The sequence below is a fragment of the Schistocerca serialis genome, chromosome 5 (assembly GCF_023864345.2).
Source record: "Schistocerca serialis cubense isolate TAMUIC-IGC-003099 chromosome 5, iqSchSeri2.2, whole genome shotgun sequence".
NCBI classification, from domain to species: Eukaryota; Metazoa; Arthropoda; class Insecta; order Orthoptera; family Acrididae; genus Schistocerca; species Schistocerca serialis.
The window spans coordinates 532,379,632-532,397,439 of NC_064642.1; the positions used below are offsets into that span (position 1 = coordinate 532,379,632).

Consider the following 17,808-nt stretch of genomic DNA (forward strand, 5'->3'; position numbering starts at 1 on the left):
GAAACTAACAACATATTTTAGCCTTCCGTAATTATGCGAACATATTTTAATTCATTTGGTAGCTCCCGGCCACAGAAATACATTTTGTTTTCTTTTAATGTGAGAGTAATAAACGAAGAGGAAACAACAAAAATCACTAAACGTAAACACAGGTCACGCGGTGACTATCCACCTCCCCACTACAACTCAGACTGCTCTGTGCATCAGCCCTGGATCTACGATATTTCCGAACCGGAGCAATTTAGCCCAGCCACACATCTGTAGCCAGAAGCAGGTGAAGGTACTACTAATACGCGACTCAACTGTGCATGCGCAAGAGCCCGCCCGCAACTGCTCAAATGAATCTAATGTAAACAGCTGTCACGTCACGCTCATCGCAGGCAATTTGTTGCTAGGAAGCACTGCATATTCTTCCTAATGCCTTTGCGACTTAAGTTCTTTTTTTTTTCCTCTCGTTCATGTTTTGTTGCTGCAGTATTATTCTGCAGAAGCGGGAAACAGTAACATCATTCGTTGAAGTATTGGTTCTTACCAGTTAAAAATCACAAAAATTTAACTGGTAACAAAAACAATGAAAAATTCACAGAATTCTAAAAAATTCCCGGGTTTTTCCCGGTTTTCTCCCGGACGAAAAAATTCCCAGGTTTTTCCCGGATGTCCCAGGTCGTATACACCCTGTTTATTTTTCTGGTATTTTGTGTTGTTGGCAGTGTGACCATTTATGAAACTTGCACGACAGTGTGATTTAGGAAATGATCGACTATGTAATCTCTTCTATGTAAATCAATATGTTCACCTGGACTGATCCAAAAGAACTTCAACAAATGGGAATTCTGAATGCAGTTTTATTTATATAAACAAGCACAGGATTCCCTACATATAACAATTACAATGCAGAATAGACAATATACTACAAATTCTGTAGATAATGTTTTATTCAAGACAGCCACTGAGAAATGTGTGTGACACATAGATCATGCTCTTTGGGGAATGTTTAACTAAGCATTTTTTATAGTAATTAATGTTTTTCCCTTAATTTTTTTTGAAACAACATACAGTACCACCAAATAACACTGCAAATAATTTGTTAATAAATGCTTAGCTAGTCTCACTAGTTGTTTCACAAAAAGAAAAACCATCTGTAAAGTCTGTCACTATGCAAGTAAGATTGTAGCTACAGAAGAGAAGTGGAATGGAGTAGAGTACAAGACAAATTTTTATACAAGGATAGACAGAACATACAACACAGATATTCTATTTTTACACTGTGGAAATTAAGATAGAATGCCTGTTCTGCACTGAGAAGATAACTGCTATTTAGAATACAATTATGATATATTCTGCAACCCACATTTGTTAAAGGCTACCATCACATTTATCCAGATGATCTGATCAACCTACCACAATTTTTAGTTTTTTTCAATGGTTCATCAAAATATAGAATACACTGCAAGTTCTACGAACAACACAAACAAAGATAAACACACAAAAACTGTGAAGTCAAAAGTAGTTTTAAACTACTGTATGTAAGATCTTTGATCAGTAGCTACAAGAATGTGATAAACACAGCGCCATTAAGATTATTTTACACATACAACACATTAGGAAACTGTTCCCAGACATTGAACTACAACCAACAATATATTTATTTGTACTGATATTGTTACAAGTCATGTTAAAAAAACATACACACATAACCAAAACCGAAACAACTATCCACTAATGTGGAATGATAGAACACATTTCTTCTGATGGTTAATCCCAGTCATTGATCATTTTTTCCTCAAATGAGGAAAGGCAAGATTGCTTTACGATTTCGAGGATAGTTGCTGAAGTCTTTTTTGTAAGCTCTGTGCTTTCCAATAGCCCAGACAGACATCTGGTACAGACCAGCAAGAGCAAAAATTCCAGCTGCAACAAAAAAAGCAGAATTCATTTTCTTTTTGAATGCTTTACACATATTCAATCTAAGTCAACTGAAGAAATTTTAAACAGTAATTAATAGATGCCCAGAACAGAGAAGTTTCAACCAGTAATAACGTTTCAGTCAGAAATAAAAATACTCCAGTGCAAGAAATTCTAACTATTTTAAAGATACTTTTATTTTTCTAACTCACCACTTAAGATAACATATTGAGTTGCAGGCATGCACAACAAAAAGACTGTTATGCACAGAGACACACACCAGAATGCCACTTTCCAAGAAGGCTTAGGCCAAAAAGCTTAGTGTGTAACAATTTTTTCTTTTTGCCTGTCTGCAACTCAATGTGTCATCTTAACAGTGAGTAGGAATCTATTCATTTCATAACTGTTGATATGGACCTTCCATTGTTGCATTACTATCACATTTTTTGGACATAAATGATCAACTTTTACATTTCAAAACAATGTGAGTTTAATGTAGCATCAATAACCATTAGTAAGTTGCTAATGCTATGATATTTATGAAGGACTTGTACGCAAACGTACAAGTTTCCAGACAATCTCAGCACACATTGAAGCAGATAGTTCTCTAGTGTACTGCATATTTCAAACTCTAAATTCTTGAATATCTGTCACTACCTTAGTGGTGAAGACATTGATGAATATCAATCGGGTTTACCATTTAGCATATTCAAGCCTTTTAATATTTAAGCTATGAACACTACAAGTATCACTGCTGTCCATAATTAACAAATCCATGTACTGACAATGGTCAAATGGCATGCTACTTTTATTTATACTGCCAACTGCTAAGTGTCACATTCAGTATAAAACACATACTTCACATTGAAAACACATTTCTTCAAGTAACTATTGATCTGTGACAAGAACCAGCAGCACAGCAGAGACAGCTAAGTGACTTCTACACGGACCACTGTTCTGCACTGTTTACATTCGGCCTTCTGTACTGCTTAAGACTTTACAAAATCTATCATTAGCATGTTCGATGTTGCCGAATTCTAGTTTTCAGTACTATAATGTCTAATCCCAATTTTAATTTGGCTGCCATAATGCTCATATTGTATGCCTCTGATAATATGATATACAAATAAACCAACTACTGCTTTTTGTACTATTATATATTTTCTTTCAAAGTTAAAGAAATAAAAATGCAACATCATAACTGTTCCAAGAACGGGGGGAAATTCACACACACGGAAAGCACAGTATGCAACATGTTGTTCTAAGCATTTCAGTTTTATTTTGTTTGATACTTACTATATCACTAGCAACCATCTTACCTGGTAAACAACTGGTCATAACAGAAAATGCAAACCAACTTCCAAATTCATATGTATAATTTGGGCAAGACACTAAATTGAACAGTGTCGTGAAAGGATTGCCTGTGGCAACTGGAATTTTTCTGATTGTTGTGCCTGGTGGCCGAAGGTTCCGTAAAGCCACATGAATGCTCAGATTACCAAGTTCACAAACCTGGAAGCAGAAAGAGAGAGCATTACATATATATATATAACTGATGGCACAACGATTTCTTCAATCGTTCTCAAATATATTTGTTTGATGAGAATGCCAAGGGTAAGTATTGTACCATAAGTATTGTACCCAAACAGCAGCATGGCCACAATGAAGCAAAGTTTATTCTTCTCCCACATATCAGTAACAACATGTAGCAATACAGACATACATAGAAACAATACAGATACTGATACAAGCAGTTGCTGATAAGTACAAACACAATATAAGTGTAAGTGCCTGCTGTGCTGAGATCATTAAGAGGAGAGCTCCTCTAGACAGCACAGCAGATGAAGTGCCAAACGCACAAGTCATGTGGCCCACCACAGGCAGCCTCTGATGGTCGGCCCACGCAGATGCCCTTGGGTGGAATATTCGAAGTGTAGCGCACTTGTGATTGGTACTGTGGGCACGTCTCTGAAATATTACGTACAGGGTTATAGCATCCCTTCCCCTTGGTAAGAGGGTGGTGTCCAGATGTGGGCAATGGGTTGACTGTTTAAACATCCATGGCCTCAGCAGGGGATACTGCAGGTGATGACAGCGGTGGCGGAAGGAGATTCTGTGCTAGCCATCTACTCAGTTGGGGGCACTGGTGTTGAAGGCACTAGTCCAGCTGGCAGAGGAATTGCCAGTGGCAGCAAGGCACTGCGGGAAGGCCCAGCAGCTTCAGCTGGAGGGGCTGCAACCATCAGGAGAGGCAGAAGGTGGAAACACCCACAAAGAGGGCGCGCCTGCTTATGCAGTATGGATGCCCCACGAGGCCGAGATGGTGACTAATGAAGGAGGAGGACTGGTGGAAATGTGGCCCTCGCTGTGGCATGAGGATGCAGCTATTTGTGGTGGCGTGCCACCGGCCCATAACTGGTGCATGCCACCGGCCCATAACTGGTGCATACAATACAGAGGCAGTGGCCTTGGCAGCTGTGGACAGTGTCTGGAATCTACTTAGGTTGGCAGACTGCAAGGCTAGGAGCAAACCATGATGAGGGTTGAGCCAACTGAGTTGGTGGGGTGGCATGAGCACATGCAGGAGGGTGAAAGGCTCGGCTGGTGACCGTGGAACATCTTGGCCAGGCTCCACTTTCCCACTGGCATAAATCTGTAACAGGGTGTATATGTGGGCAAAGAAAAAAAATTTCTGGATTATTTCCAGTTAAAAATGAATTTTCTCCTGGGTGAAAAAACACTTTTTCCGTGTTGAGTGACAGTATACTTTCCCTCGGAACTGAAAAGTTGTCAATACTTTGAATGGCTATGGTTTTATACACTGGCGGAGAATTTATCAGCACTTCAGAAAACGAAACTCGCAGAACTTCGCCCGATTTAAAACCGATGGATTTTTGTGCATGGAGATGGATGAAAGACATAATTTATGAGGACAAATCAATACACATGAGTAGTGGTGTCGGCCGGGTATATTCCCAGTGGGAGGGAACTTATAAAATAGGAATATTGCCAGGAATATCTCCTTGGTCCGGGAAGATTCCCAAAAATTGGGAATTTATGAAAATTTTTAGATTTTGAATGTTTTAACACTTATTAACAGTTAGAGAACCTTAAATCTAGGTTGTTGTTGTTGTTGTTGTTGTTGTTGTGTCCTTCAGTCCTGAAACTGGTTTGATGCAGCTCTCCATGCTACTCTATCCTGTGCAAGCTTTTTCCATCTCCCAGTACTTATTGCAACCTACATTCTTCTGAATCTGCTTAGCGTATTCATCTCTTGCTCTCCCTCTACGATTTTTACCCTCCACGCTGCCCTCCAATGCTAAATTTGTGATCCCTTGATGCCTCAGAACGTGCCCTACCAACCGGTCCCTTCTTCTTGTCAAGTTGTGCCACAAACTCCTCTTCTCCTCAATTCTATTCAATACCTCCTCCTTAGTTATGTGATCTACCATCTAATCTTCAGCATTCTTCTGTAGCACCACATTTCGAAAGCTTCTATTCTCTTCCTGTCCAAACTATTTATCGCCCACGTTTCACTTCCATACATGGCTACACTCCATACAAATACTTTCAGAAATGACTTCCTGACACTTAAATCTATACTCGATGTTAACAAATTCCTCTTCCTCAGAAATGTTTTCCTTGCCATTGCCAGTCTACATTTTATATCCTCTCTACTTCGACCATCATCAGTTATTTTCCTCCCCAAATAGCAAAACTCATTTACTACTTTAAGCGTCTCATTTCCTAATCGAATCCCCTCAGCATCACCCAATTTAATTCGGCTACATTCCATGATCCTGATTTTCCTTTTGTTGATGTTCGTCTTATATCCTCCTTTCAAGACACTATCCATCCCGTTCAACTGCTCTTCCAAGTCCTTTGCTGTCTCTGACAGAATTACAATGTCATCGGCGAACCTCAAAGTTTTTATTTCTTCTCCATGGATTTTAATTCCTACTCCGAATTTTTCTTTTGTTTCCTTTACTGCTTGCTCAATATACAGATTGAATAACATCGGGGAGAGGCTACAACCCTGTCTCACTCCCTTCCCAATCACTGCTTCCCTTTCATGCCCCTCGACTCTTATAACTGCCATCTGCTTTCTGCACAAGCTGTAAATAGCCTTTCGCTCCATGTATTTTACCCCTGCCACCTTTAGAATTTGAAAGAGAGTATTCCAGTCAACACTGTCAAAAGATTTCTCTAAGTCTACATATGCTAGAAAAGTAGGTTTGCTTTTCCTTAATCTTTCTTCTAAGATAAGGTGTAAGGTCAGTATTGCCTCACCTGTTCCAACATTTCTATGGAATCCAAACTGATCTAGGTTTACTAAGTAAATTCAGCCATTTTAATCCAAGATTTATCATTCCGTGCATTAATTTCCTTGCAAATTCCATGCAAAACATCATTTACCATAAGTCTGGTGGGAAAAATAATTAAAATTTTCACTAAGCCTATTTTTTGGCTAGTTGTAACCCCATATTTCTCTGAATGAAACCTAAACTTACAAAATATTTCTCTGGAGGTGTAATTCTCAACTGGCTGTGATCCGAAGTATTTTTTAATTTTTCCAAACGAATGACTAGGTCATTTTTTTTCTTTTTCTTTCAGAATTCAAAAACTCATTTCCTGTGATGAATTATGATTTATAAATTTATTTTCCAAAAATATCGTTTTCACTATCACTTTTAGAATTGTTAATATTTTAACATGTTCTATGTCAATAAAATCACTTATTTTCAAATAAATCTTAAATCTCAGCTGTAATTTTTCCCCAAAATGCCATTTTCAGTGACTAATGTTTACAAAATTTGCACGAATTTAAAAGAAACTTTTTAGCCTGAAATATCCCTAACATCAACTGAAAACTTAAAAAAAAATTGAATAAACAAAATTCCAAGTGTATTTTAGTTACTCAGATGGCATATCAATCTTATAAACTTGGTTTTTTTTTTTTTTTTTTTTTTTTTTTTTTTTTTTTTTTTTTTAAAAATGTTGATTATTTCGATGTTGGCAGTTCTAGGGCTAATTCTTTGATATTTAAAACACTGAAAACCAAAAAATGTATGTATTTCTCACAAAGATGTTTAGTCCATTTCCATATAAACCTGAATATAAAACCTATCCAAATATTTTATTTATCATTTAAAATACGTAAGAGTGCTCAAATAAAAAGAAGTATTAAAATAAAAAAGCTAATTAAGTTGATTATAACCATGGTTTATGAGGTGGAATCCAAAATTTTCAGGACTGGTGCTACCATCTGTAAAGGAGTAGTAGTATATGTTTGCACCGCTAGGTTGCGAGGGCTGCATATCTGATGAGTCAGCGTGCAGAGTGGCATTCAGCTGAGAGTACATGGTCCATGTCCACAGTGATTTCCGTATACTCTGTTTGGTGTGTGGTGATTTTACGATGGATCCGCAAACAGAACTGTACATGTGTATCAAATTTTGTGCGAATCTCAGGAAAAAAAACTACGGAGACTCTTGCAATGATTTAACAAGTGTTTGGGGGACAGAACATAAGCCGTAAGCATGTGAGAGTGGCATGCTAGGTTCAGGGTTCAGGGTTGGTCGTAAAGACGTTTAAGATGATGCTTACACTGGAAGGCCCATTAGTCGCACAAAGCCAGACATTGTTGCCAAACTTCAACAATTGGTTCCTGTGGATCAAAGTCGAACCATTCAAGACCTTGCGGATGAAGTGAGTACTGGTTATGGGACATGTCAACAAATGTTCACTGATTAACTGGTCATGCATTGTGTCACCGCAAAATTTGTGCCAAGGATCTTAACTGCCGATCAGAAGGCATAGTGTGTTTATGTGTGCGTGGACCTTAGTCAGACCACATCTGATGATCCAACCTTCTTGTCACGGGTTATCACCAACGACGAGAGCTGGATTTACGGTTATGACCCAGAGACAAAGCAACAATCGTCCCAGTGGAACAGCCCAGGTTCTCCAAGACCCAAAAAAAAGTGAGACACGTGAAGAGCGTGATCATCGTTTTCTTTGATACCAAGGGAATCATGCACAAAGAATTCGTCCCACTCAACCAAACAGTGAATTCCATGTACTACTGTGACATTTTGAGACGGCTCCGTGAAGAAAACGTGCAGCGACGACGGCACAAACTCTGGCGTCTAGGGAACTGGCTGCTGCATCATGACAACGTGTCCTGCCACACGTCCTTGCTAACCAGGACCTTTTTGGGAAAAAAACAACATGGCGGTTGTACCCCACCCAATGTATTCGCCAGATTTGGCACCTTGTCTCTTCGCGCTATTTCCAAAAGTGAAACTCAAGTTGAAAGGTCATCGGTTCGACACTAGAGAGGATTCAAGAAGCATCGCTGGCAGTGATAACCACCCTCAAAGAACAGCACTTCCAGAAAACGTTTGAGCAGTGGCAGAAGTGCTGGGACCAGTTTGTACATGCGGATGGGAACTACTCCGAGGGTGATGGTGACTATTAGTCCAAAGATAAGGTGTTCAACAGATAGCAGCACCAGTCCCGAAAATTTTGGATAGCACCTTGTAGGTCTTAAGTGTAATTTAATTACAGTGAGTTGTAATTGGGAAATTTCATTCTTAGAAGACAAAAGAGGGAATATTCCCCCCCCCCCCCCCCCCCCCCCCCCAAAAAAAAAAAAAAAACCTACGTCATTGCAGCTTTCAGAGAGAGTCGTACTTTTTTTTTCAGTTGACAAGTATGTTTGCAAGTTAAAGAACCAGTTTCATTAGAACTTTGTGTGAGATGAGAGAGTGAAATTGTAACATTTAAGCGGCAAGTGACTCAAATACCTTTGAGTAGGCCGCTTCCTATTTTGTTCATTATTGTGTTTTTATTCATTGTTACAAAATGGTCAAGAAAGAACGGACCGTTTGGGACTTCTTTTTACAGCCCAAGTTTATCAAGAGGAATAACTGCATTTTTTGATCACATGGATAACCAAACAAATATAAGTTCAAATTGTTTAAGGCCTACTATTCTTTGGTATGAAAATGGGCATTTATAGTAGTCTTTTTTGTATCTTATTATACTGTAGGTATAAATTGTTTTTATGGTGTTGAACATTAAGAATGTTGTATGTATTTCATTGTATTAAGAAGGCAAATTACGAAAGTAGTTTGTGTAAAGCGGAAGTAGTTCGTGTACACTGTAGGTGTAGTTGTGATATATCGATTATTTTCTTCATAATTTTTACTCGGGATTGGAAATAAAGCAAAAAGTACTGTTATGTTTATCCCATTTCTCAAAAGTAATAAAAACTTTTTAGGTGGCACAAGTTAATAGTTTTTATTCTTTGTTGTGCCTTTAGTAAATCGTTCATTATCATTAATAATTTTTTTTACAGGAGATGCTGAACCAATCCTTTGGAGAGCTTGCAATCGAACAAAGTGGTCCTCCAAACACTGGCCATCATCAATGAAAAGGCTGATCTAGACCCATGCATTAAAAGAAAACTACTAGACAATGCTGTGTTTTGGGTTAGAATAGAAAAAATAATAAATCTGCTGAAACTAATTGTTGATCTTATCACATCCATTGAATCAAATGACCCACAAATACATAGAGTGGCCAGAAAATTAAATGAACTAGAGCGAAGTATGAAGGAAAACTTACCAACATCATCCATGCAAAAATCAGAAGAAAAGACAGTCATGGAGAAGGTCATCGAGAGAAAAAATTTGGGATTCGACCAATCCATCTTGCAGCATTTAGGCTGGACCCTAAAATGCAGGGAAGTTTGTTCAACCCTACGGAACTACTAGACACCATAGGTTTTGTTTGTGATTGTGTTCAGCATATGGGTTTGGACGTCTTAAAAGTAAGAGGAAGTTTAGCCGACTACAGAGGCAAGGAAGGCTTATTTTCAAGAAAGTTTCTTTGGGAAAGGATGGACGATAAGGATAAAATTATCAGGCCTCTATTATTGTGGATGAGGTTGAGAGGTACCTGCGACTTGGCACATCTAGCCATAAGAATATTGGGGGCACCAGTAACTTCAGCTGCCACAGAGCGTACATTTAGTAAGTTTTCTTGGTTGCATTCCAAGAAAAGAAACTGTATTTCTTCTGAGTGAGCGGCGAATCTGACATTTCTTTCTTACAACTGGAAGCTCTTGAATGCTCCACCTCCAAAAGAGAAGAAGAAAGAAGCAAGCAAGCAGAAGACAACCCAGAGGAAACAGGAGGACAGGAAGAAGATGATGAAATCCTGAGATTGAAGAAGAAGATGAGATCATGTCAAGTGACTGTAACAATTTTTTTTTTTGGCAATGTAGAAGAAGAGGAGGATCAAGATGATTTAATGGACATTGAGACTGACAGTGTCTAGGGAACTTGAAAAACGACTGAATATCGAAAATAAAGATGCTGTATTAAATCTTTTGCCTTTTAGAAGTTTTAATTTGAGTTTTATAAGATTTTACATTCTGGTTCTTTTCTGATGATTTTATTCAATTACAATATTTTTTGAACATACAAGTGTGTTCATGTTTTTTTAAATCACATAATACCACACTGACCTATTAATTTGAGCAATTTAATTTTTAAAATTATAAATTCCCAGGAATTTTATTTAATTAAAATTTTATCTTAAAATATATTCCAGCTATCGAGTTTGATTTTACCATATAATTAACTGTTTTTACCTATTAATAGTTTTTTGAGCTATCTTGCTAATTAATCATAAATTACCAGGAATTTATGAATTTTGGAAATATCGCCGGCAATGTTCCCTGGGAATATTTCTTCAATTTTAAATTCCCGGGAATTTTACAACACTAAGAACAACCCTGTGAAACTGGAACGAACAACGAAATCTGTTTATCCACGCACAACTAAATGCATTGAAGTCGGTGGAGACATTTTTGAACATTCATTGTTAAATACATTGAGCTTTCTTTTTTCCGGTTTAATATGGATTCACATGTGCTAGGGTATTAATAAAAGCAGATTATCTGACACATTCATACACTATTACCATCATTTTTCCAAAATTAAATTCTCTACAACTTCTGTCGAAAACTTTGTGCAGTTGTGTGTAATTTACAAAAACAAATTGAGCCAAGTCGTTAATAAATTAAAAATTTTATGAAATTACGTCTTTTCTTCTCTGGATGTTCTGGGAAACTACTGCAAATACACGTCTGAATATGTTTTATTAGTTTCATCAGGTCAATAACAACAACAAAAAATGGGTATCATGATTTACTTGAACCTCATAAAGTTCTACGATGGCTTAAAATTAGTGAAGTTGCTAAATTTCAGGCCCCGTGTGTTTGCCCAACTCAGTGAAACTAAACACTTTCGATGTGTTCCAAATTTGGCGGCACTAGTTGCCAGAGTATTGAGTTTGTGTATGTCACAGAGTGTGGACAAACTAAAATATGAAGTGCGGAATGGAAAATAATGTTCGCTTTCCGAATATCTATGCTTTGCACAGACGTTTGTGGGATTTCAGTGATGCTGATTAAAAAAAATAAGCAACATATTGCTGCCCCCCGAGATCGTCATGTGCGATCAGAACATAAATGGTTTGACAATACCTGAGCTGCAGGGTACAATTTATTGAATTAGGAGCACATATACAACTTAGTTAAGAAAATACAAGCCAGTACAATTCTGGCTGTGGAAATGCTCTCGTCTACAAGACTAAAATCCCATCGTTTGAGTTGACGTACTCTTTTTTTACGGAATAGTGTTGACACGAGGGAAGGATACACAAATCAAGAAGCTGCATTCTTTAAACAATGTCTGCTTGTGTGTGTGTGTGTGTGTGTGTGTGTGTGTGTGTGTGTGTGTGTGTGTGTGTGTGTGTGTGTGTGCGTGTGTGTGTGTGTGCGCACGAGCGCGAGAGAGAGAGAGAGAGAGAGAGAGAGAGAGAGAGAGAGAGAGAGAGAGAGAGAGAGAGTATACCCGTCCTTTTCCCCCCCTAAGGTAAGTCTTTCCGCTCCCGGGATTGGAATGAATCCTTACCCTCTCCCTTAAAACCTGCATCCTTTCGTCTTTCCCTCTCCTTCCCTCTTTCCTGATGAGGCAACAGTTTGTTGCGAAAGCTTGAATTTTGTGTGTATGTTTGTGTGTCTGTCGACCTGCCAGCACTTTCATTTGGTAAGTCACATCATCTTTGTTTTTAGATATATTTTTCCTACGTGGAATGTTTCCCTTTATTATAACCATATCATTAATCAATATTCATCTCTTTAAAATGTCACAGCACATATATTTGAATTTTGGAATATTGCCACTGTGCAGATCTATCTTCAAGACAATAATTTGCAACCCATTCTCTTCTTAATGCAGCCTGCTCTGAACAATTATTGCTGTTAATGTTGATAATTATTACTGGAAATTAATGTTAATAATTATTGCTGTTAATGAAAAGTGTCGTCAACTAAAACTACATCTTCTAGCATTCAGAGTGTTCTCGATTGTAATGCACACAATGTGATATGTAATTTCAGTTCTAACGACAATGCTTCATGCACTACAGTATCTTTTCCTTATCACATAATTAACTCCATTAAGAAGAAACTTTAACAGTTCTGGTGTCATTCTAAGATAATTAAAAGAACTTCTTGTGTCTTCATTACAAATTATTTCCAAAAGGTTGCTGAGCAACTGAGCTGACGTTTTCATCCCGCCACAAATCGAAACACGTTTCTTATTTTTTGTTATGCACTGGTTCCACACAACGAACTTTTGCTCCATCACAACTTGAGCAACGTGCAGCTGCCAAAACTTTCATTTAAGACAACTCAGGAACCCACAAAACAATGTAACTGAAGTGCATACTTGTGTTGCTGTGTCTACAGTCATACATGAAACCATCTGCATGTAACTCTTTCTACGCAATGAGAGGCGCAACCCAATGTCGTTTTGTCAATTAGGCTTAATGCTTTTGAAACCACCATTCGCAATATTTTCCTGCGACTTGTTAAAAATTGGTTCGTTTCATCAGTTGCCAGAGAGCACCAGATAACATGCATCGCCACACTTGCACAGCTACGATGACCAAGGGAGCCCATATGTTCGTACGTGTAAAACTTTAAAGATCTTACATTATGTCATAAAAGAAAAAAATCAGAGGATACTCCAAGAGCATCAGAATTTCGTGAACCATATTAAAATGCATAATTTGGCTTACAGTGCACATTGGTATGTCCAGATTCCAAATGAAGTAGGTCTTGACGTGATATTAAGCTTTTCAGTGTGGTTTTTGGAATGTAAATTTTCTTGGAGTACCAGTACTGTTTTACCTCGTGTTTGGTTCTTAATTATGGCATAATGCCATATGTACTACAATATGAAAACATGCACTTTAAATCTTTCAAAAATTCATAAATTCCTGGGAATTTATGATTAATTAGCAAGATAGCTCAAAAAACTTAGTAGGTAAAAGCAATAATTATATGGTAAAATCAAAGTCGTGGATGTTATTTCCATAGACTACTTCTGAGGTAAAATTCACCTCATCCCGCAGAGAAGTATACAAAAGATAACCTCTTGCAACAAGTGAGATGGAGGCTTCAACCTGACAAACAAGTTTTCTCCATTTTTGAGGTGGTAAAGAGGAACATGTGGCGTGCCACTGTCATGCCGATGTAAGATGGCACAAAAACTTTCATATATAAATCTTGGTTAATTCCTTCTAATTGTCTGATGTCAGATGTAATCTTTCCAATTGTTGAAAAAAGAATTTAGAATAAAATATTTGATTTCGTAATGGACAAATTGTTTTTCAAATCCTTGTCATCCTTCCATACACAAAATTGGCACTTCTCATACTAGTACCCTCTCTGCAGAGTTTCACCATACTTTGACAACTGCCTTTTTCACGTGTCACTGTTACATGTGACAAAATTTTGGTACCTGTAATGAACATTTCAAAAAACTGTTCTAGTTCTTTTTGCTTCAATGTGGAATTTCAATCATGTGTACCTGGAAACAGCAGTATACACGTACCACGTCCCTAAGCCACATGAAGTTGCTTGTCCTGTTGCAATAACCAATGGCAAACTGATGCTGTCAAATGGGGCAGGCTGCTCCACATATTCAATACAGAATTTAGCAAACACTCATCAAGTCATGTATCCCTTCTTTCTAGCATTTTGAACTGGTTCCACTGTCAGTTCCATTTCTGCATTGTGATCTTTTTGGGGATGTAGTTCGGAAGACAGAATGTAGTGTTTGCAATTCAGTGGTGTTAGGTAAGGTGTTCACATGGAATAAAAATTTCTTCATTTGCTGATTTTATGGAGGACCAAAATTTTCAAAGATTTTTTGACAGTTCAGCATGTAAAGTCTGGCTATTTTCTCCACACACCTTTGTAGTGTAACTGTCATTACACCTTGCTGGACATTCCGGTTTTGTTTCTCAACTAGGAATTTAGTTGTATGCAGCTCTCATTGTTACAATAAAATAATCTAATATTGGTACTGAACCATTCTGGATCTTCACCATACCTAACTATCTTAACAACCAGGAAGGTGGAAGTGAAGAAAAATACATTCTCTTGCAGTATGCTTGATAAATGAACGATTAAGATGTTGGGGCAGATAGAGAAGCATACTAAAGTCTAAATTGCAGTGTGAGGGACTGTTTCTCACTTTTTAAAATATGTCACAAGTAATCACTAAAATCTTACTACTTACCAGGAAAACAGCTAATGATGAATAAATCTGGATATTGCTTGGAGCAGTATACAGTGGATGATTGATATGATATGCAACATATGCAGCAAAACCCCAATAATATGTGCAGTTCTTGAACAAGTTACGTAGGGGCATAGTAGAATGAGAGAACCGATGTACAAATATGGTTTCCAGCAGCCTTTTGACATAATGCAGAGACCAGCATGCTGCTGCGATACTGAAAAAAAAAAAATTAATTAGTATTTACACATTGAGTTTCATAGATATCACCAAAAATTAAAATCCCGAGGGGCTCTGGATCACTTAACAAACTAAATTCAACCTAGTAAAACTTGTAGGAAAGTGTATACTGTACAAAAGGCTACCATTTTCAATAATATTACATAGTTATGGTTTCTCTTACAGATACTTCATTAATACTGTTTCTTGAAACTTTCTAAGGTTTTGTGGGATAATTTTTGTTTGTCTATGCAGGTTTTTGAACATTTTTATTACACTCTACTGCAGATAAAACAAATCTTTCATCATTCATGATGCCCTTATTTCTTCATGTACAATGTCCTCTGCTACTCCTATTTGGTATGGATGACACACATTCGAAAAATATTTTGATGGGTTGCAAGGGAGTGTTGAAAGCAATGTCTTTTGTAGACTGACTGACTAGTTTTTAAGTATTCTACCCATGAACCGAACACTACCATCTGCCTTACCTATAACAATACCTATGAGATTATTTCATTTCTAATCCACATAAAATGTTACATATGGATATTTGTTGTGAGTGAAATGATTACAGTTTCAACCCACTGATATTGTAGCCTGGCAGTAGTGCTCTCTCTCTCTCTCTCTCTCTCTCTCTCTCTCTCTCTCTCTCCCCCCCCCCCCCCTTTTTTTTTTTTTTTTTTTTGGGGGGGGGGGGGGGGGGGGGGGGTGAAAAGCACAGCTTTATATTTCTCAACATTTAAAGCAAGTGGGAAATCTTTGCTCTATTGTAAAATTTTATGAAGCCGGGGAAAGCTATAATTGTTGGTGAAAGACAAAACAGCTGTCCGTCATTGCCACAGATAATAAAAACTGCAAATTCATCAACAATTTGATTCAAAATGATTGGTGATTCACTCAAAAGCGTATCTCAAACCACACTGGAATATCCAAGGGAAGTGTCAGCTATTTACAACTAGAATTCTGTAAAATCTGTGCACCAAGGGTAAGTACTACGCTGTCTTTCAGGAAAGAACAAAAAAATTCAACTGGAATGCTTCAAGCAACTTTTGCAAAGCTACCATGACAAAGGACATGATGTCAATTAGAATAATGTGACAAGGGATGAGTGTGCTTCGATATTCAGTTTTTGAATTTCTGCGTGTTAATCTAATTTACAAAGACACAGTTGTTGCATTTTCATTAGTGTCTACCGTAGATTTGCACAGCGTGTGTCAATAGCTGTTTGTTTGTCTGTGTAATGTAGTTTTCTGCCATCTTTAGTACAGACAGGGACTGTGACTGTAGCGTGCGGATGCAAGCTGATTTGGTGGTGACACTTTGCTCTCAGTTCCAGCCTGTGTTGGCTTTGGTTACATAGCTTGAGGCCACAGTGGATGGGCATAAATTTTGTGCGCTGACCGCAGGGATCCAACAGACGCCCAGCATGACCCACATGTCTGCCAGTCAGCCCACACTGGTGGCCAGCCCAGTTACTGCATGCATTGAGGTTGACCCCACACCTGTGGTCGGGTGAGAGATCATCTCGGCATGTAGCAGACTAAGCTATCTGTGGCTGACCATGTCCCTCAGCCACATGAAGTTGCTTGTCCTGTTTCATAGAAAACCTCTCAGCCTGCAGGATCCAGACAGGCACACAGGAGGGATTATTGATTGCTGGAAGCTCCACTGTTAGATGTTATGGGTGACCACATGCCAAGGAGGGGAAGAAAGCCACTGTGCACTCCGTGTGCATATGAGGTGGAGTCCAGATGTGGAATTGGACGTTATAGATGCCATGAAGGACACAGGGTGCAGCCAATTTCAGGTGGTGGCTCATTTTGATACCAGTGGTGTGTGTCACTTTGGATTGGAAGAGATTCTCTCAGGTTTTGAACAGTATCTGAAGTGGTAAAGGCTGCTAGTTGTCTCCGCAAGATGAAAGCAGAGCTGACCATTTGCAGCACGTTAACAGGACCTATTGCAGACCCCTGGTGCAGACTCAAATGGAGGGTCTGAATCAGGGGCTGCAGATTCCTCAACTTGCACCAAAGCTTGTACTAAATACGTCAAGAGTCCATTGCACATAGAGGTAGCTACACAGGCAGTGGGTGCTGTGTGGTGTGTACTGGGTGGTCTCTTAGGTTAAACTGCCTTGGGAAACACACAAAGGTCTTCAGTCTTAATGGGTGCAGGTCAAACAGAGGAAGGATATACAGGGTGTTACAAAAAGGTACGGCCAAACTTACAGGAAACATTTCTCACACACAAATAAAGAAAAGATGTTATGTGGACATGTGTCCGGAAACGCTTAATTTCCATGTTAGAGCTCATTTTAGTTTCGTCAGTATGTACTGTACTTCCTCGATTCACCGCCAGTTGGCCCAATTGAAAGAAGGTAATGTTGACTTCGATGCTTGTGTTGACATGCGACTCACAGCTCTACAGTACTAGCATCAAGCACATCAGTACGTAGCATCAACAGGTTAGTGTTCATCACGAACGTGGTTTTGCAGTCAGTGCAATGTTTACAAATGCAGAGTTGGCAGATGCCCATTTGATGTATAGATTAGCACGGGGCAATAGCCGTGGCGTGGTACATTTGTATCGAGACAGATTTCTAGAACGAAGGTGTCCCGACAGGAAGACGTTCGAAGCAATTGATCGGCATCTTAGGGAGCACGGAACATTCCAGCCTATGACTCGCGACTGGGGAAGACCTAGAACGATGAGGACACCTGTAATGGACGAGGTAATTCTTTGTGCACTTGACGATAACCCTAATGTCAGCGTCAGAGAAGTTGCTGCTGTACAAGGTAACGTTGACCATGTCACTGTACGAAGAGTGCTACGGGAGAACCAGTTGTTTCCGTACGATGTACAGCGTCTGCAGGCACTATCAGCAGCTGATTGGCCTCCACGGGTAGACTTCTGCGAATGGTTCATCCAACAATGTGTCAATCCTCATTTCAGTGCAAATGGTCTCTTTACGGATGAGGCTTCATTCCAACGTGATCAAATTGTAAATTTTCAA

At 38.7% G+C, this 17,808-nt stretch overlaps 1 protein-coding gene across 1 annotated transcript in view; it reads right to left on the reverse strand.

Annotated features, from left to right (window-relative positions):
- Positions 1 to 829: 829 nt before the first annotated feature.
- Positions 830 to 17,808, reverse strand: part of LOC126482405 (very-long-chain enoyl-CoA reductase) — a 51,376-nt gene continuing 34,397 nt past the window's right edge. The window contains exons 4-6 of the mRNA XM_050106526.1: positions 14,574 to 14,790; positions 3,225 to 3,417; positions 830 to 1,911 (exon numbers count right to left, since the gene is read on the reverse strand). Coding sequence (XP_049962483.1) covers positions 1,784 to 1,911; positions 3,225 to 3,417; positions 14,574 to 14,790 — 538 coding nt within the window. The 3' untranslated portion in view covers positions 830 to 1,783. The remainder of the gene's footprint in view (positions 1,912 to 3,224; positions 3,418 to 14,573; positions 14,791 to 17,808) is intronic.